The following is a 21,975-nucleotide window of genomic DNA, read 5'->3' as shown; positions in this document are numbered from 1 at the left end:
CCTGTTTGGTCCGTTTCCATGGTTTCTCATTGAGTTTCACCTGCTACTCGCGGTCCTGCACACCTGTCCTCACTAATCACCTGCCTTATATATTCCTGCCTTTTTTGTTGTTCAGCATGGGACCCAAGTTTGCTTTCACGCAACAAGTTGCTCCTACGCATCTTCGTGTGTATATTCTCGCTAGCTTTTCACGCTATGCCCTTGTATTATTCCAGCTCTCACGCTGAATAATTGTTTTTCCCTTTTGTGTGCCTTCGTGCCAGTTTAGTTTGTCTATTTGTATATCCTAGCATTCATGCTAGCGTCCTTTGTTTGTTTTTTCTACTAGCTCCAGTATTTTTGTTATATAGCTCTTTTTGTTATTTAAATAAATCTGTTAAATCTTACCTTTGCTGTGTTCACGTTCGACGCATCCACGAGGGGACTTCTTTGGCATTACTATGCCGAACAGACGTAACACCATCCTTGTTTGTGAATGACTGAGCATTTCATGGAAACTGCTTTAAAACCCAATCACGGCACCCACCTGTTTCCAATTAGCCTGTTCACCTTTCAGATGTTCCAAATAAGTGTTTGATCAGCATTCCTCAACTTTCTCAGTCTTTTTTGCCACTTGTGCCAGCTTTTTTGAAACAAGTTGCAGGCATCAAATTCCAAATGAGCTAATATTTGCAAAAAATAACAACATTTTCCAGTTCGAACATTAAATATCTTGTCTTTGCAGTCTATTCAATTAAATATAAGTTGAAAATCATTGCAAATCATTGTATTCTGTCAACTTCACTGGTTTTGGGTTTTGTACAAAGATATTCACAGCTTTTGCTAAATACTTTGTTGATGCACTTTTGGCAGCAATTACGGCCTAGGTCTTTTTGAAATACAATGCCATAAGCTTGGCACAGCTGTCCTTGGCCAGTTTCGCTCATTGCTCTTTGCAGCATCTCTCCAAAGCTCCATCAGGTTGGATGTCAGTGTATTCTCTTTCAGAGCTCCCCAGAGATGTTCAATCGGATTCAAGCTGGGCCACTCAAAGACATTTACAGAGTTGTACTGAAGCCATTCCTTTGATATCTGTGTGCTTAGGGTCGTTGTCCTGCAGAAAGAGAAACCGCCTCAGACAGAGTGATAATCGGGTTCTTGGTCTTTGGTTACTCAGTTTAGACTAGGAAGAGTCCTGGTGGTTCGAAACGTCTTTCATTTACGGATGGTGGAGGCCACTGTGCTCATTGAGACATTGAAGGCAGCAGATATTTTCTGTACAAATGAGACAAACCTGTCTCAGAGGACTTCATTTTTGCGCTGTCAAGTACACTGGGAATACAGTTGGTTTTCAATAATTCCTTCCTCGATGGTCCCGACCCCAATGACCAGTGAGTGAGTGTCAGTGAATTATTGTTCAGTGACGAATGATGATTCAGTGGGACCCATTGTTCACGTTGTAGTCCGTTCACTTGGTATCTGTGATTCAGTAAGTGGTCGTCAAGAATCCATAGTAGCACCCGCCGAACTGCGACAACGCACATGATTCAGCTCGGGCAGGAAGTGGAAAGAAGAGGTGATTTGAGGCAAAAAAACTAATTTGTTGCTGTTTCTAGGGGCTGATGCTTTTATACAAATGCAGTTACATATCAATCAAACAATCAATCAATCAATGTTTACTTGTATACAAAAATTCAGTGTTCAAAAACAAGAAAAAAAAAGAGGGGTATTTTACTTGAACTAAGCAAATTATCTGCCAATAGAACAAGAAAATTTGGCTTGTCAAGACTTTCCAAAACAAGTAAAATTAGCTAACCTCAATGAAACCAAAAATACCTTCAAATAAGTATATTCTCACTAATAACAACTGTACTATCCATCCATCCATCCATTGTCTACCGCTTATTCCCTTTGGGATGGCGGGGGGCGCTGGTGCCTATCTCAACTACGATCGGGCGGAAAGTGGGGTACACCCTGGACAAGTCTCCACTTTATCGCAGGGCAACTGTACTACTATAAGTATAAAATACTACATGGTCTAGCTCCAGCCTATCTTGCCGATTGTATTGTACCATATGTCCCGGCAAGAAATCTGCATTCAAAGGACTCCGGCTTATTAGTGATTCCCAGAGCCCAAAAAAAGTCTGCGGGCTATAGAGCATTTTCCATTCGGGCTCCAGTACTCCCAGTAACAGTTCGAGATGCTACCTCAGTAGAAGTATTTATGTCTCATCTTAAAACTTATTTGTATACTCTACCTTTTAATAGACCCCTCTTTAGACCAGTTGATCTGCCGTTTCTTTTCTTTTTCTCCTTTGTCCCCCCCCCCCCCCCCCCTCCCTTGTGGAGAGGGTCCGGTCCGGTGTCCATGGATGAAGTACTGGCTGTCCAGAGTCGGGACCCAGGATGGACCGCTTACCTGTGTATCGGTTGGGGACATCCCTGCGCTACTGATCCGCCTCCGCTTGGGATGGTTTCCTGCTGGCTCCACCTTGGATTGGACTCTCGCTACTATATTTGATCGACTTTGGACTTGATTCTCACTGTTATGTTAGATCCACTATGGATTGGACTTTCACAATATCATGTTAGATCCGCTCGACATCCATTGCTTTCGGTCCCCTGGGGATGGGGCTGCGGGGGTTGCCCACATATTCGGTCCTCTCCAAGGTTTCTCATAGTCATCATTGTCGACGTCCCACTGGGGTGAGTTTTTCCTTGCCCTTATGTGGGCCCTACCGAGGATGTCTTTGTGGTTTGTGCAGCCCTATGAAACACTTTTAACTTAGGGCTATGTAAATAAACATTGATTGATTGATTTTCCATTGTTTCATTGAAAATAAAACAGCAAAGTCTTTTAATATGGGACACAATTGTGTCAAAGTACGAAATTATTTCTTGTGAATGTTGATGACACAGCTTTGCAACAGTTGATATTCTAGTTTCAAGCATGTTTTACTCAATATAGGTCATCAAATCTCAGCAACAAGCTGTAATGTCTTACTGAGATCATTTAGGACCAAAACCCTTAAAAGAAGTAAAACACTCTAACATAAAAATCTGCTTAGTGAGAGGAATTATCTTATCAGACAGAAAATAAGCAAATATCAGCCTTATTTGAGATATTTCCTCTTACTTAGATTTCAGTTTTTGCAGTGCATGACTTAACTGGCTACTTTTGACAGCCCCGTTTAAAATACATGTCTTATCGTCTCCAGTTGGCGTGGTGGTTTTTCCATGCGCTATCAGCCGTCCCTCAAGCCGATCCTGAGTGCCAGTGAAGTGCTGCCCACTCACGAGGAAATAATGTGAGAGTGAAAGGTCAGGGTCACTCCACCGACGCAGTTAGGGGAGCCACACAATGCAACCTTATCAGATCCAATCAACTGACAAGCATTGCTGACTGATTTATTTAGAGAAGGCTTATTATAGACGTCGGTGAGCTTCTCAAATTAGACCGAGGGTCAAAATGGATTTTTAAAGTATCTAACAAAATACTAACCTCTTTGGCAGGGAAGGACTTTCAAATCAAACTTGACCTTTGAGCCCCCGGCAATCACGGCGTAGACGTCTGCGTCTTGCTGGGTGACATCCTTCACTGTGAGGGAGTGCTTGTTTCCCTCGGCGGTGATGACGTACTTGTCGCTGCCGGCAATGTCCTGTGCGTTGCGCTGCCATTTGACTTTGGCGTCAGACTTCTCTGTTTCCGCTTCAAAGACCACAGTCGCGCCCTCTGCTGCCTCCTGTGTCTTTGGCTTCTTGGCAAAGGCTAAAAGTGAAGAGGAACATGATAATTAGCGCTTTTTCTATTGGTATTTGTATTGCTCTGGTTGTAGTGTAAAAATGCTCATTGTCATTTCTGTATTATTATTTATTTCACTAACTGCTTCTTTGCTATCACTTTTACGATCATATTTGTACATATCGTATGTGCTGGTGTTGTTGTATTGTTGTTGGGACGGCGTGGCGCAGTGGGGAGAGTGGCCGTGTGCAACCCGAGGGTCCCTGGTTCAATTCCCACCTAGTACCAACCTTGTCACGTCCGTTGTGTCTTGAGCAAGACACTTCACCCTTGCTCCTGATGGGTGCTGGTTGGCGCCTTGCATGGCAGCTCCCTCCATCAGTGTGTGAATGTGTGTGTGAATGGGTAAATGTGGAAGTAATGTCAAAGCGCTTTGAGTACCTTGAAGGTAGAAAAGCGCTATACAAGTACAACCCATTTATCATTTGTTGTTTTTCTTGTTATTGTTGTATTTGCTGTTGTTGTTTTTGTCTATCTGTCTAATCCCCCTCTCATCCCCACAATTTCCCCCTCTGTCTTCCTTTTTTTCTCTTTCTATCCCCTCCTGCTCCGGCCCGGCTGCACCAAATGATAATATAAATACATTTAATAAAGTCAAATTCAAATAAGGCAACAGTGTATATGTTTCTTTTAGTTTTTATTCATAGCTGTATGTTGAAGTGGCTGGTTGTATCCGCTGCTTTGATGTCTTTAATGTCCTTTGATTTCTTTGATGTTTTTTTTTTTTTTTTGTTTGTTTGTTTTTGTCCTGTCAAGCTTCTCAGGCAAATCATATAATTGATGTAGATGCCCATATCGGCTGTTCAGATTTACTTTACAAAAGAGAAGTGTAGGATACTTCTCTTGTTGCCTTATTTGAATTTGACTTTATTAAATGTATTTATATTATCATTTGGTGCAGCCGGGCCGGAGCAGGAGGGGATAGAAAGAGAAAAAAAGGAAGAGAGAGGGGGAAATTGTGTGGATAATTGGGGATTGGACAGAGAGACAAAAACAACAACAGCAAATACAACAAAAACAACAACAACAATAGAATAACACCAGCACATACAAAATGTACAAATATGATCGTAAAAGTGATAGCAAATAAGCAGTTGGCGAAATAAATAATATAGTAATGACAATGAGCATTTTTACACTACAACTGGAGCAATACAAATACCAATAGAAAAAGTGCTATTGATCATGAACAAAACCAATAGTTTACCTCTATTATCAACAATACAGTTGTTCAAATGCAACAATACTTATACATAATGATAGCAAGAAGGATAATGTTTGATGTTTCCCTCTTACACACATGTAAGAGGGATGTGTACTATGGCTATGAGTTGTTGTTGTTTTTTTCCCTTGGCATCAGTCTGGACCCCCTCTCCAGGGCTTAGACCGATTTTTTTTTAATTTTATTTTAATCTTCTATTTTTTTGTCCCATTCCCCCCACTTGTTTACCTCTATCTCACCTTTTTTGTAAGGGGCGCTGGAAGCCGGCAGACCCGTCAGCGATCCTGTTCTGTCTCCCTGTAATGTTTGTCTGATCTTGAATGGGATTGTGCTGAAAATTTTAATTTTCCTGAAGGAACTCTCCTGAAAGAATAAATAAAGTACTATCTAATCTAATCTAATTCAAGAGAAGTATCCTACACTTCACTTTTGTAAAGTAAATCTGAACAGCCGATATGGGCATCTACATCAATTATATGATTTGCCTGAGAAGCTGGACAGGACAAAAAAAAAAAAAAAGTGAAGAGGAATGGACAAAAAGCTGTTTTTTTTTTTTCAAAAGTAATTCTATAAAAAAATATCTGCAGATTCTCGGTCATCCAGATTATGGTAATCCATCCTTCCATCCATTTTCTACCGCTTGTCCCGTTCGGGGGTCACGGGGGGGTCGCTGGAGCCTATCTCAGCTGCATTCGGGCGGAAGGCGGTGTACACCCTGGACAAGTCGCCACCTCATCGCAGGGCCAACACAGATAGACTGACAGCATTCACACACTAGGGCCAATTTAGTGTTGCCAATCAACCTATCCCCAGGTGCATGTCTTTGGAAGTGGGAGGAAACCGGAGTACCCAGAGGGAACCCACGCAGCCACGGGGAGAACATGAAACTCTACACAGAAAGATCCTGAGCCCGGGATTGAACCCAGGACTACTCAGGATCTTTGTATATTGAGGCACATGCACTAACCCCTGTGCATGGAAACCCATAAAAGATTAAATCGACTCTTATTGTTCGTTGAAAAATTAGTGACGAGTAGCTTTCGCATTTGAAACGATACGGTACATTCCCGGTGCATGGGAATGGATAATGGTACTCAAGGGTATCCATATTTGGTACTTTTGTGTTTGTTCGAATGTGTTAGTAAATGTTAAGTGTTTATAGAAAATCACACTTTTCTATTTAGTTCAGTTCAGTTTCAGTTTTAGTTTATTTCAATACGATACAATGTAACGCATCACATATTTCCAGTCGTTTCATTACAGCACGTCTGAAAAGAAGTAAGAAGAACCACAGCTTATTTAATCCTAACCCTTTTCATTCCATAGCAATTTTAGCCCATTTCCTTGTTCTCTGAAACACAATAGTGAAAAAATAAATAATAAACAAATAACATGCCATAGTAAGTAAACAAATATTAAATACATTGATTTTGTATGCCTCAATGAATTAAAAAATACTTTGTGAACACTTGTAGCTTGAACAGTCTCTTAAACCGTATCATATTGGTACTTTGTGTCATGTTTTGTGGTCACGTTCTGTTTGGTTTTGGAGTCATTGCGCACTGTTGTTTGCTTTTGTCACCGTGACAACTCATTAGTTTACACCTGTCATGTCACTTGGACTCATGCACCTGTTAATCACCACAGCACTATTATAGCCTGCAGTTGCCAAGCAGTCAGCCTGCCGACCACACCCTCTACACGCCCTTGTTATCCATGTTGATGATCCATGCTCCTTTTTCGTTCCAAGTAAGTTTTCGTTACTCATGCCATAGTTTGCAAGTTTTGTTTTATGTCCATAGTTTACATTGTAGTAATAGTTTTGTTTTCATAGCCAAGTTTTGAACCTCCGCTGAGAGCGCCTTTTGTTTATACCCTTTGTTCTTTTGTAATGTTTTCGAGTTAATAATAAAAGATGTCATTACCTTCACGCCATGTCCGGTCCAGCCGCTTTACACCACGGGAAAACAAACCACACCATAGTCCAAGTCATGACACTTTGTTTGATTTCTTTGCTTAATCCATTCCATAATTTAATTCCACATACTGATATACTAAAGGTCTTAAGTGTTGTACGAGCATACAAATATTTTAAATTAGATTTTCTTCCAAGGTTACATTTCTCCTCTTCAGTTGAGAATAATTGTTGTACATTCTTGGGTTGCTTTGTACATAATTTTAGCTGTTTAATCATCACCAAATCATTGAATTTGAATGTTTGTGATTCAATACCATTTACCATTTAACAATGAGCTGTGCTGTCCAGTTTTTTTTTACACTTCTATGTCTCATTTGCAAGTACTGTACTGTATTATATAGTCGGCTTTGCATTCATTTGCAATTTCAAGACTTTAGATGGCAGTAGTGTATAGACTACATGCAGTGTGTTGCCAAGGAAGTTGCAATGATTATTCTCTTGCCTTCATAAGCCAGCATGTCCTGCATTTCAGTGCCTGAACGTAGCTACTTGTACTTGTACAGTAAGGCTCACACGTCTCTCGCTTCATTGCTCATGGGCTTCTTCTCTCTTTGTGTTTCCCCTCCGTCGTGCTCATTGTGTCTTGTCCTGTGTCGTCATCCAGCAACTCTTCGTCATCCCGTGGTTTCGAGCTATATGTCTCGCCTCCCTGGCTCCCCTCTTGACTCTCTGCTGCCTTCATGGATCTCGACCTCACGCCGGCCCTTGGACCACGACGCCTCGCTCCAGCCCTTGACCTGTCCCTGGACCTCCGAGCCTGCCTTGCACCTTCAACAGCACCTGGTAACACTCCTCATATACTCGCTACACATAGTCACACCCTGTACCTTTGGTTTAATCACACACTGCAAGCTAACGATGTCCCTGCCTCTGTGCCGTCTACTTCTCCCCCTGTACCATTACACAGTTGTTTGTTTGTAAAGTGCATCTCAGTTGTAGTTTTGATTACCAAATTTGGCGGTGTTGAAATCACCATGTAAAGTGGCTAATGCTAATCAGTCGGATGTCCATGGCAAATCCAATGTAAATTAGCATTGGGCTAGTACATTTTGACTTTACTTTTGAGCCCCTTCTTCTTGCTTTTTTGGAATGGAATATTGTAACATTACAATAAATAAGTCCTGATATGAGCGTTGGACTGCTTCTTCTGCCAAGTGCAACCGAATTTGATGTCACGTGCAACAAAGGCATGGAAAAATTGCATGGTTTGATTTTGTGTGAATGCTTACCCGCTAGTGCTTTTGTCGGTACCTATAAAATTACCGAATTCAATACTCATCCCTATTAAAGACATTTAAATTTTCATCCAAAAGGTTTATGCGGGTTTAAAATGTTAGGTGCGGCGTCTTTCTGTAGGGTTGTTGTTGTTGGCTGGTAAATAACTGTCCTAGCGGCATACCACCGATAGGTTGTTTGTCTGTTTGGTGGCAAAACAACTAATTCGTGGTCCCTTTTTACAAGAAATGAAACACTCTTTGGGGGAGGGATGTCAGGATACCGCATACTTGCCAACCCTCCCGGATTTTCCGGGAGACTCCCGAAATTCAGCGCCTCTCCCGAAAACCTCCTGGAAGAAATTTTCTCTCGAGAATCTACCGAAATTCAGCCCGAGCTAGAAGCCACGCCCCCTCCAGCTCAAACATGCACAGTTCGAAGCTTGAAAATAAGGATTTCAGGCGGATCTGACGGCATTTAAAGTCATTTTTAAAAACGACTGCTAATCCTCCTCTTTTTCAACCGGACGACTGCGGAAAATTAAAGTAGGAACACTCCGGAGGCAGAAGTTCATTAAGAGGGGCGGAATCACCGGCGGCTTCATGGTGGCAGAGGGGTTAGTGCGTCTGCCTCACAATACGAAGTTCCTGCAGTCCTGGGTTCAAATCCAGGCTCGGGATCTTTCTGTGTGGAGTTTGCATGTTCTCCCCGTGAATGCGTGGGTTCCCTCCGGGTACTTCGGCTTCCTCCCACTTCCAAAGACATGTACCTGGGGATAGGTTGATTGGCAACACTAAATTGGCCCTAGTGTGTGAATGTGAGTGTGAATGTTGTCTGTCTATTTGTGTTGGCCCTGCGATAAGTTGGGGACTTGTCCAGGGTGTACCCCGCCTTCCGCCCGATTGTAGCTGAGATAGGCGCCAGCGCCCCCCGCGACCCCAAAAAGGGAATAAGCGGTAGAAAATGGATGGATGGATGGAATCACCGGCTGTCAGCCATGTTTCCGTCACACAGAGGAAGTCCGCCGGAAGTGAAGAAATCCTTCAGGATTAACGTTTTGTTTGTCAAAGATCTTGCATTCACAAGACCGACCCTGCCGTGGGCCAGCACGTCCAAGGGCGCAGCTAATCCAGACACACAGCCCGCAGGTGTCGGGGGAGAGGACGACAGAGATGAAAATAGACGTAAACAACACAAAAACGATCAGAGCTGAGAACGAGAGACGCCAGGACAAAGCACATACTGGTGCCATCTTCTGGAAACTCGGAAGTGACATTACTCAAATAGTGAAAGGTAAGTGTTGTTGTTGTTGTTGTTTTTTTAGTAACCATCAAGCACAGTTCAGTTAGTAGAACGGTTTTTATTACCGTGTATTTGATAGGTGCCGTCTGAAATTCAACTATTTAATTAATTGTATTTATATATATAATAAAATAAATATATATAGCTAGAATTCAATGAAAGTCAAGTATTTCATACATATATATATATATCTGTATATATATATGTATATATATATATATATATACATGAAATACTCGAGTTGGTGAATTGGCTGTAAATATAGTCCTCCCCTCTTAACCACGCCCCCCACACCCCACCCCCCGAAATCGGAGGTCTCAAGGTTGGCAAGTATGGGATACTGTTATAAGCAGACCACATGGCGTAAACTTCCTCCTCTGGTCTCTTCGTGGGCCAGAAAAAATTGCCTTCCTCCTCACTACACTGCACTGCATAAACTTCATTGTTCATTTGTTCTTTGGAGTGCACCAACTTTTGTTTGAGGGGGAGAGTGGGTTTGGACTGTATCAATTAAAGTCCCCTAAATGCATTTTGGTCAGCAATATATATGTGTGTGTTTGTGGAATTATAGTGCATTAACTCTTAGAAGCTTTTGACCCCACAGAAGTGGAAAATGCAGGCGGAGCATGTAATGTGTTGCGCAGCCACACAGACGCTCTCGTTTAACTCAAATTCGAAAGTCCCAAAGTTTCAAAGTGAAAGTAAACAGAAAGTAAAACAGGACGCCATATTCCTAATGTGGAAAAAAAAGTGTCATCAATGACTCAACAGCCTTTTGGTTGCGTAAGGCAGTGTTCTTCAACCTTTTTTGAGCCGAGGCACATATTTTTGCGTTGAAAAAAGGGAATTCAGTTGATAGTAAAAAGTTTGATACGACTATAAAGCATACCACCCGAATGCAGCTGAGATAGGCTCCAGCGACCTTGAAAGGGACAAGCGGTAAAAAATGCATGGATGGATGGGTTTTAAACCATAACCACGCATGCATCACCATAGCTCTTGTCTCAAAGTAGGTGTACTGTCACCATCTGTCACATCACGCCGTGACTTATTTTAAGTTTGTTGCTGTTTTCCTGTTCTTGTCTTGCGCTCCTATTTTGGTGGATTTTTCCTCTTTTTTTCTGGTATTTTCCTTTAGCAGTTTCATGTCTACCTTTGAGCGATATTTCCCGCATCTACTTTGTTTTAACAATCAACATTATGTCAGTTGCTTTCCTCCTTCTTTGTGGGGACATTTACCGATTGTCATGTCATGTTCGGATGTACACTCTGGATGCCGTCTTTGCTCCACAGTAAGTCTTTGCTGTCGTCCAGCATTCTGTTTTTGTTTACTTTGTAGCCAGTTCATATTTAGTTTTGTTCTGCATAGCTTCAATGCCTTTTCTTTGGGGTACTCGCCTTTTGTTTATTTTTGGTTTAATCATTAGACACCTTTTTACCTGCACAGTGCCTCCCGCTGTTTCCGACATCTACAAAGCAATTAGCTACCGGCTGCCACCTACTGATATGGAAGAGTATTACACGGTTACTCTGCCGAGCTCTAGACAGCACCGACACTCAACAACAACACATCATTTGCAGACTATAATTACTAGTTTGCAAAAAATATTTTGAACGCAAATAGATGAAATTAGATGATCTCCCACTGCACACCAGACTGAGGAGCCAGATGAGGTGGTTCGGGCATCTTCCCTAGGTAGGTGTTTAGGGCATGTCCAACCGGTAGGAGGCCACGGGTAAGACCCAGGACACGTTGGGAAGACTATGTCTCCCGGCTGGCCTGGGAACGCCTCGGGATCCCCCGGGAAGAGCTAGACGAAGTGGCTGGGGAGAGGGAAGTCTGGTCTTCCCTGCTTAGGCTGCCGGCCCCGCGACCCGACCTCGGCTAAGCGGAAGAAGATGGATGGATGGATGGCACACCAGACTGTATCTCACGGCACACTAGTGTGCCAAAGCCCAGTGGTGGAAAAACACTGGCCTCAGGAGCCGGGGAAATGGGAGCCAACAGTGCCATCTTGTGGCCAAATGACACGACGAGGCAAAACATGTCTTTGAAAGGCCAAGACCGACCTGACTTTTGACCCAGTTTTCTTGATGTTGAACATTTTGTATATTTATGGCATTCTATATATAAAGTATGTTAGACATTTACACATTAACCAAATCTAAACTTTCCCTCATTACTGGGTGACTTTGGGCCCCATATGTTAATCATAGTACAGGAAAAAGGAAACCAACTGAGGCAAGATTGTTGTGTTTTATCATTTTCCCTGCCTTCTCCTTTTTATTGTGATGTCTGTTTCCTCCAGCTAATTAGTCCACAGCGAGGGGCGCACACTAAGGCACACCTGCAACCAATTTCACCTCGGAGTATTTAAGCTCGTCACTGACAGCTTGGTCTTGCCGGTTATTGTCCCCTGAACCTCCCACGTGCGTGCGCCTGCTCACTTCGTCAGTCCTGATATGTTGTCTCTCCTTTTTCCCGTAATCCCTCACCTCTTTGTGTTTGTTCCCTAGCCTCCCTGAGGCAACCAGGATTCTGTGTTGGACTTTATGTTGTGCTCAGTGCGCCCTGGCCTTTTCCCGGCCGACCGCTGAGGAACCTGTTTTTGTATTCATGGTGTGCACTTCTGCCCCGTCACCTTTTGTTACACTTTTGGACTCATTAAATTGTTTTCACTTTTCGTAATTTAACCTTGCCTCCCGTCTCTGCATCCTGGAGTGACCTGCTTGGTCAATTCATAACAAAGATGAATTGTTTTTAAGGTAAAATATAATGTAAAAATAAAAATAAAAACATTAAAAACTACCCCGGATACTATAGTTTTTGATTTTTTTCTACAATGCAGTTGTATGCATTTATACTAGTGGTTTTCAATCTTTTTTCACCAAGTACCACCTAAGAAAAAACTTGGCTCTCCAAGTACCACCACAATGACCAACATTCAGATACAGTGTGCCTAAGTATTCATTAAAGACAAGGCAGAAGTTTTCCTTAACAAGTATATTTAATATTTGTGGTCACTGTAACATTACTGACAATTTGAATATAGACAAATAAAACACTGTACTTTAATCAAGTGATTATTTGGCATACCTCTAGATAGAGCCTACATACTACTAATGGTACACGTACCACACTTTGAGAATCACTGATTTATACATTAGAAATATGGTTTCTTTTCTTTTTTACAGTCCATTTTGGAACCACACCAGGAAAAAAGTATATTCTGTATCCCCCAAAATGTTTAAATCGAGGATTTGTATGGAGGATAGTGATAAATTATTATAGCGTGTTTCAGCTGTACCAAAGGCACACGCATTACATTCGAGGGATTAATTTCAATCTATTTTTGCAGCTTTGGAGTCATTGAGATAATTATGGGCCCTCACCTGGTCTGCAACCAGGTGGTTTGACTCCTTAATAACCTTTGTCATATCATTGCAATCATAAAAGTAAGCAGTCTGCAGACGTTTTCTAAAACTCTTTCTTTAGCCAAAAATGTATCTTTTTTAATGTAACCACTTTTTATTTACTAGGTATAGCTGACAAGTCAGGTCTGTCCATCAAGCCAATCAATCAAGAAATATATACCATATTTTTTTCAGGACATAAGCCACACTCACTCAATTTTAGAAGAAGAAAATGTTCCCTTATATGGTTAGCCGAACCAGACTATAAGCCGCAGATATACATTGTGAAATTAGTTATTTACCCTGAAAAATATTTTAAATGTTTATTTACATACCTTAATTGTTTCCGAATGGTTTCAAAAGGAATTTCCCCTAAATTTGGGAATTCGTGAAATGCGGGAATTTTTTAGTGAATGGTAAAAAAAAAAAAAAAAAAAATCTGAATGGTCTCAATGAGTTGAAATGGTTGGTTTTGGAATTGTTCAGATTGGTCGAGAAATGTTGAAGTAGTAATATGTTGAATTAACAAATCGGGTTTCCTGGAATTTCTGGAAAACCGGTAATTTTTCCAGTTCAAAAAACTATCTTTGTTTTTGGTCCTGATTAAGAGGAATGTTTTGACGGTAGAATGGTTGAAATGCGCTGAAAAATGTGAAGAGTAGTTGCCAGAAAAAAGGGTGGAAAAAGGGCTTTGGGAAAAAAGGAATTCTGGAAAATTCTGGAATTTTTGGGGAACTTGGAAAAAAAGTAGGTTGAATTTCCAAAATGGTGGAATAGGTTGAAAAATGAGGAAATGTCGGAAGTTTGATAAATGGCCAATTAATTTTTAATAAGGAAAAATGTCCCTTAAAGGGCTACTGAAACCCACTACTACCGACCACGCAGTCTGATAGTTTATATATCAATGATGAAATATTAACATTGCAACACATGCCAATACGGCCTTTTTAGTTTACTAAATTACACTTTTGAATTTCCCGCAAGTTTCTTGTTTAAAACGTCGCGGAATGATGACGCGTACACATGACGTCACGTTCCGTCAGGAAATATTAGCGCTGCACCACTAGCGGCTAAAAGTCGTCTGCTTTAATTGCATAATTACACATTATTTTGGACATCTGTGTTGCTGAATCTTTTGCAATTTGTTCATTTAATAATGAATACTATAAAAAACAATGCTGTTGGTGGAAAGCGGTGGATTGCAGCTGTTTTTAGCACTGAGACACAGCCGGTGTTTCTTTGGTGTGTTGTGAAGCAGAGCGGTCAAGCGAACATATTTTTTCTATGTCAACCAGCATGTTTTTGGATGGGGACATTGTGATATATATCTTACCGGTGACACCAGTGGATTATTCGTCGTCCTGCAGCAGCTGTCAAAAAAGGCAGCTGTGAGCTTGGCTCCTCGGCTTCTCTCTGAGACACTGCGTGTTCACCGCAGACATTCGACCTCGAGGTATGCCTTTACAATCTTTAAAATCTAACTAAAACACTATTATCTTCCAGAATTATCCTAGTAAATGTGCCTAATTACATCTGAAACGCTCACACTGCCGCCGCCCGGAGCATTCGATCTTTTTTTATTTTTTTTTCTAGTACTTCACTATCAATATCATAATTCACGAATCTTTCATCCTCACTCAAATTAACGGGGAAATTGTCGCTTTCTCGGTCCGAATTGCTCTTACTGCTGGTAGCTCCCATTATAAACAATGTGAGGATGTGAGGAGCCCTGCAACTCGTGACGTCACGCTCACATACTTCCGGTAAAGGCAGGGCTTTTCTATTAGCGACCAAAAGTTGCGAACTTTATCGTCGATGTTCTCTACTAAATCTTGTCAGCAAAAATATGGCAATATCGCGAAATGATCAAGTATGACACATAGAACGGACCTGCTATTCCCGTATAAATAAGAAAATCTCATTTCAGTATGCCTTTAAAACCTGGAATTCTGGGAAATCTGGGAATTTTTACAATTTTTCAAGAGAAAGCCCAAGAATCCCAAACAGGTTGAACAGTTTGAATTTGGAACGGTTTGAAACGAGTGAAAAATGTGGAAGGTAGAGCGCGGCAAAATCTGGACAATACAAAGAAGTAGAGGAATAAATATACATCGATGCATTTTGGTGTAGAAAACCATATGTGTGAATGCTTTGGAGCATTCACACAATAATAAAAAATGACAAAATGTGTGAGAAAAAAAAAATGATACAAAAAAGTAAATGTAAGTTACAACACTTTGTGGCGACTTCTTATCTCTTCAGGCGTGTGGTAGCAGTTTAAATGTGGTTAACATTGCAGATGTGAGTCAACATTAGCAGTTGTCTCACATTATTTTTGGGTTATTTTGTATTTTGGTAAAGAGGAAATATACTAGTCGGCTGACATTAATCATGAAGACTTTTTCCACAGTGACACAAAGTTGTTTTTTTTGTTCATTGCTCAGAAAAGTCAAGCACACTTACCTGTTTTTTTGAGCAGCTCTGGCATCTTGTTGAATGATGGACTCTCCTCCACAGCGAGACTCCGATGTCTAGCAGACTGTGCTTTGCCTTTAATAGCAGTGCTCCCTCCACATAGCACCACCTCTCTAGACACCTTTCAATCTCGGCCCTGTGCGATGGCCATTGAACAACCGCCGCCGCCCCCGTGCATTTCCCTGTCACGGCTCATCTTGTCCCAGAATACGCGTGCACACACACACACACACACACACACACACACTCAAAGGCTATATTTCAACCATCATTTCCTCCAACACCTCGCCTGCATGACAGGCCTTGAGAGGGCGAGCCAGGGATGTTAGGCATTGGTTATATTTAGATCTTTACATCTTAAAAAAAGGAAAAACAAGCAGTCAGCTGTCTGTGAGCTGTACAAGTACACCTGTGCTTAAACTGTTGTGGTTGTGTCGTTACTGCAAAATTAGGCGGGATAAATTCCAGGCTTTGCTAGATTCCACTGACCAAAGCTGGTAATGTCAATCAATCAATCAATCAATCAATCAATCAATGATCTTTTATACAGCCCTAAATCACTAGTGTCTCAAAGGGCTGCACAAACCACAACACAAACCACAATGACATCCTCGGTAGGCCCATATAAGGGCACGGAAAACTCACACCCAGTGGGACGTCGGTGACAATGCTGACTATGAGAACCTTGGAGAGGACCACATATGTGGGAAACCCCCCCACCCTCGAAGGGACCGAAAGCAATGGATGTCGAGCGGGTCTAACATGATACTGTGAAAGTTCAATCCATAGTGGATCCAACAAAGCCGCGAGAGTCCAGTCCAAAGCGGAGCCAGCAGGAAACCATCCCAAGCAGAGGCGGAACAGCAGCCAGAGATGTCCCCAGCCGATACACAGGCGAGCGGTCCATCCTGGGACCCCGACTCTGGACAGCCAGTACTTCCTCCATGACCATCGGACCGGACCCCCTCCACAAGGGAGAGTGGGACAGAGGGGAAAAAGAAAAGAAACGTCAGATCAACTGGTCTAAAAAGGGAGTCTATTAAAAGGCTAGAGTATACAAATGTGTTTTAAGGAGAGACTTAAATGCTTCTACTGAGGTAGCATCCCAAACTGTTACCGGGAGGGCATTCCAGAGTACTGGAGCCCGAATGGAAAACGCTCTATAGCCCGCAGACTTTTTTTGGGCTTTGGTAATCACTAATAAGCCGGAGTCCTTTGAACGCAGATTTCTTGCCAGGACATATGGTACAATACAATCAGCAAGATAGGCTGGAGCTAGACCGTGTAGTATTTTGTACGTAAGTAGTAAAACCTTAAAGTCACATCTTAAGTGCACAGGAAGCCAGTGCAGGTGAGCCAGTAAAGGCGTAATATGATCAAATGTAAGGAATTGAGAGTTCTGAGGGCCAGGATAAATGCTGAAGGCTCTGGGTGTTGAGGAGCTGTCTTGATTGATACGCCTTTTCAACATTGCGTGGTACTCTGGGACAATGCCGAGGGAGTGGCAGACTGGGGTGGTGGTTCCCCTATTCAATAAGGGGGACCAGAGGGTGTGTGCTAATTACAGGGGTATCACAATACTCAGCCTCCCTGGGAAAGTTTACGCCAAGGTACTGGAAAGGAAGGTCCGGCCGATAGTCGAACCTCAGATTCAAGAGGAGCAATGTGGATTCCGTCCTGGTCTCAACAACTGACCAGCTCTTAACTCTTGCGGGAATCCTGGAGAAGGCCAGGGACTATGCTTATCCAGTTTACAAACCACGTTTCCATATGAGTTGGGAAATTATGTTAGATGTAAATATAAACTGAATACAATGATTTGCAAATCCTTTTCAACCCATGTTCAGTTGAATGCTCTACAAAGACAAGATATTTGATGTTCAAACTCATAAACTTTTTTTTTTTTGCAAATAATAATTAACATGGAATTTCATGGCTGCTACATGTGCCAAAGTAGTCGAGAAAGGGCATGTTCACCACTGTGTTACATTACCTTTTCTTTTGACAACACTCAATAAACGTTTGGGAACTGAGGAAACAAATTTTTGATGGGAGACAGGTCTGGACCGCAGGCGGGCCAGGAAAGTACCCGCACTCTTTTACTAGAAAACCACGCTGTTGTAACAAGTGGCTTGGCATTGTCTTACTGAAATAAGCAGGGGCGTCCATGATAACGTTGCTTGGATGAGAACATATGTTGCTCCAAAACCTGTATGGACCATTCGGAATTAATGGTGCCTTCACAGATGTGTAAGTTACCCATGCCTTGGGCACTAATGCACCCCCATACCATCACAGAACTTTGCCCCTATAACAATCCGGACGGTTGTTTTCCTCACATTTTCTACCGGGCCGTAAAGAAACATTAAAGGCCTACTGAAACCCATTACTACCGACCACGCAGTCTGATAGTTTATATATCAATGATGAAATATTAACATTGCAACACATGCCAATACGGCCTTTTTAGTTTACTAAATTGCAATTTTAAATTTCCCGCAAAGTGTCGTGTTGAAAACGTCGGTATGATGACGCGTGAGTTTGACGTCACCAGTTGTAGCGGACATTTTTTTCCAGCCCGATCCAAGCTATAAGTAGTCTTCTTTAATCGCATTATAACACAGTATTCTGGACATCTGTGTTGCTGAATCTTTTACAATTTGTTCAATTAATAATGGAGAAATCAAAGTAGAAAGATGGAGGTGGGAAGCGGTGGATTGCAGCTTCCTTTAGCATCACAAACACAGCCGGTGTTTCCTTGTTTAAAGTTCCCGAAGGTGAAGCTTTACTATGGAACAGAGCAGTCAAGTGAACAGGGTTCCCGACCACATGTCAACCGGCAGGTTTCGGCGAAAAAATTGTGGTAATAAGTCGGCTTTTACCATAGTTATGAGCGGAGCTTGCGTCCTCCTGCAGCTGCGTGGCTTCCCTCAGAAACACTGGCGGTCACCACACCCGTGGCCACACCCCCTCCGACTTTCAGGTACCATACAATCTCACTAAAACACTAGTAACACAATAAACAGATAAGGGATTTTCCAGAATTATCCTAGTAAATGTGTTATGTTTACTACTGGGGAAGGAGACGGCACAGCGAAAGAATGTCAAGTTCAACAGGTTTATTTGCAGACTTGATGATTACGTGGAGTGTGTATGCTACTATGTGATTGCATATGTGTGGAATTTATCAAATGTAGATACCGTGAGGTTTGTTGAGATGCGTGTTGGATGAAAAGGGGTGTCCAAATCCGAGAGGGAGCAAGCCAGAGGGAGTCCAAAGTCCAAGCGAGGGGCCAGAGGCAGGAGAGCGAGTCCAAAGTCCAAAACGGGGTCGAGGGATCCAAGAAGGCAAAGCGGGGCCAGGAGGGAAGCAGCGGAGATGACACGAACGCTGTGGAAGAGTAGGAGAAACAGGATCAGGAAAAACACAAGGGCACAAGGAAGTCGGAGACACGCAGCTTACAACAGTAGTTTATGTCCCGAAATCGAGAAGTCAGCGTCGGCCATCTTTATACTGCCCTCCTTCATCAACATCAGGTGTGTCGGGTGAGGACTGTCGCCGGCTGCGCCGGAGAGTGGGTGTGGTCAGCTTGATGAGCGTGGTGGTGTGTCTGGAGTTGACAGCGGAGCCTCTGCGTGCACTTGCAGCAACGGTAAGCCCAGAGTGTGTTTTTGACACAACAAAATGTGTCTAATAACATCTGAATCGCTCCCACTGCCCTCGCCTTTTTTTTTTTTTACTTTTTTTTTCTAGTCATTCACTCTCACTATCCTCATCTACAAATCTTTCATTCCTCGCTCAAATTAATGGGGAAATTGTCGCTTTCTCGGTCTGAATCGCTCAAGCTGCTGGTATCCATGATTATAAACAATGTGAGGATGTGAGGAGCCCTACAACCCGTGACGCCACGCGCACATCGTCTGCTACTTCCGGTACAGGCAAGGCTTTTTTATTAGCGACCAAAAGTTGCAAACTTTATCGTCGATGTTCTATACCATGGGCGCTCACACTTTTTCTGCAGGCGAGCTACTTTTCAATTGACCAAGTCGAGGAGATCTACCTCATTCCTATTTATAATTTATATTTACCGCCTTCCGCCCGATTGTAGCTGAGATAGGCGCCAGCGCCCCCCGCGACCCCGAAAGGGAATAAGCGGTAGAAAATGGATGGAAAATGGATATTTATGAAAGAGACATTTTTGTTAACAAGTTAATGGTGTTTAATAATAATACAAGCATGTTTAACACACATAGATTCCTTTCTTTCATGAAGACAAGAATATAAGTTGGTGTATTTGATTCTGATGACTTGCCTTGATTGGAATCAGACAGTGGTGCTGATAACGTCCGCATTTTCAAATGGAGGAAAAAAAAGTCCTCCTTTCTGTCCAATACCACATAAAAGTGGTTGGATTTGGCATCTCATTTGTCCAACTTGCATACTCGTTTTTAAACACTTTGTTATGAGAGTAGCATATGTGTGTGGCCCTTTAATGTCTGGCAGCAGGTGAGTGACGTCAGTGAGTGTGCGGGTGGGCAAGCAAGTGAGAAAGCGGTCGCTGAGGGTGGGGGAGAAATACATTGGCATCAAACTCCGTAGCTTGCTAGCTTGTGCACGCTAGCTTTCTGAGACTCTTATTTTGTTAGCACAGGCAGGATGAAAAAGGTGTTTTATGGTGAAGACAGGAACTGTGCAGTCGGTCTTTAGAGTTTTGACTGTAGGTACGGAGTCTCTAGAAATAAAATGTGTTTCTCTGCATCCGCCCTGTTAGTGATTTTTTTTCTTAAATATGAGCTCGCAGCAGCCAGCGTCATCTCACAAGATCCTCGGGTGCCGAGAATGTCAAACAACTGACGAAAGTGAAGTCTTGGTATGATTGATGATTGCTCATTTTTATGTATATTTTTTAATGCCTGGCTTGAGATCGACTGACACACCCTCCGAGATCGACCAGTCGATCGCGATCGACGTAATGGGCACCCCTGTTCTATACTAAATCCTTTCAGCAAAAATATGGCAATATCGTGAGATGATCAAGTATGACACATAGAATGGACCTGCTATCCCCGTTTAAATAAGAAAATGTAATTTTAGTAGGCCTTTAAATTTATAAACGACTACATTTTCTCCGACCTAACTTTCGCCTGTCCCACGAGACACACCGATAAGCTTGTTTATAGATCAGTGGTTCTTAACCTGGGTGCGATCGAACCTTAGGGGTTCGGTGAGTCGGCCTCAGGGGTTCGGCGGAGCCAGTCAAGACACACCCGACTGATCCATACTTGCCAACCTTGAGACCTCTGAATTGGTGAGATGGGGGGTGGGGGGGTGGCCTGGTTGAGGTGGGCAGGGTTTGGTGGTAGCGGGGGTGTATATTGTAGATCCTGAAAGAGTTAGTGCTGCTAGGGACTCTGGGCATTTGTTCTGTTGTGTTACGGTCAGGATGTTCTCCCGAAATGTGTTTGTCATTCTTGTTTGGTGTGGGTTCACAGTGTGGTGCGTATTTGTAACAGTGTGTACGGCCACCCTCAGTGTGACCTGTATGGCTGTTGATCAAGTATCACTTGCATTCACTTACGAGTGTGTAAAAGCCACATAAATGATGTGAATGCGCCAACACGCCGTTTGTATGGAGGAAAAGCGGACGTGACGACAGGTTGGAGAGGACACCAAAGGCAGTGCCTTTAAAGCACGGCCCCAATACTGTTGTCCGAGTGGAAATCGGGAGAAATTCGGGGGATTAATTGCCTCGGGAGATTTTGGGGAGGGGCACTGAAATTCGGGATTCTCCCAGAAAATCTGGAGGGTTGGCTAGTATGGACTCATCGTGTAACTAAAAGCCCAGTGTTTTTCAAAAATGTTTTGAGCCAAGGCACATTATTTTCATTGAAAAAATCAGGAGGCACACCACTGGCAGAAAACATAAAAAAATGAAACTCAGCAGTGGACGTTGTTCTCGCAATTGTTGGATATAAATTCGAACCATAACCAACCATCCATCTTCTTCCGCTTATCCGAGGTTGGGTCGCGGGGGCAAAAGCCTAAGCAGGGAAACCCAGACTTCCCTCCCCCCAGCCACTTCGTCTAGCTCTTCCCGGGGGATCCTGAGGCGTTCCCAGGCCAGCCGGGAGACATAGTCTTCCCAACGTGTCCTGGGTCTTCCCTGTGGCCTCCTACCGGTTGGACGTGCCCTAAACACCTCCCTAGGGAGGCGCTCGGGTGGCATCCTGACCAGATGCCCGAACCACCTCATCTGAGTTCCGCCCGGATGACAGATCTTCTCACCCTATCTCTAAGGGAGAGCCCCGCCACACGGCGGAGGAAACTCATTTCGGCCGCTTGTACCCGTGATCTTATCCTTTCGGTCATGACCCAAAGCTCATGACCATAGGTGAGGATGGGAACGTAGATCGACCAGTAAATTGAGAGCTTTGCCTTCCGGCTCAGCTCCTTCTTCACCACAACGGATCGGTACAACGTCCGCATTACTGAAGACGCCGCACCGATCCGCCTGTCGATTTCACAATCCACTCTTCCCTCACTCGTGAACAAGACTCCTAGGTACTTGAACTCCTCCACTTGGGGCA

The 21,975-nt window shown here is 43.0% G+C and overlaps 1 protein-coding gene across 1 annotated transcript in view; it reads right to left on the bottom strand.

The window, feature by feature from the left end:
- mybpc3 (myosin binding protein C3) overlaps window positions 1-15,560 on the bottom strand; it is a 96,283-nt gene extending 80,723 nt beyond the window's left edge. The window contains exons 1-2 of the mRNA XM_061887216.1: window positions 15,376-15,560; window positions 3,482-3,748 (exon numbers count right to left, since the gene is read on the bottom strand). Coding sequence (XP_061743200.1) covers window positions 3,482-3,748; window positions 15,376-15,400 — 292 coding nt within the window. The 5' untranslated portion in view covers window positions 15,401-15,560. The remainder of the gene's footprint in view (window positions 1-3,481; window positions 3,749-15,375) is intronic.
- Between the last annotated feature and the right edge of the window lie 6,415 nt (window positions 15,561-21,975).

The sequence above is a fragment of the Nerophis ophidion genome, linkage group LG25 (assembly GCF_033978795.1).
Source record: "Nerophis ophidion isolate RoL-2023_Sa linkage group LG25, RoL_Noph_v1.0, whole genome shotgun sequence".
NCBI lineage: Eukaryota > Metazoa > Chordata > Actinopteri > Syngnathiformes > Syngnathidae > Nerophis > Nerophis ophidion.
This window is presented reverse-complemented; position numbering and strand designations above follow the sequence as displayed.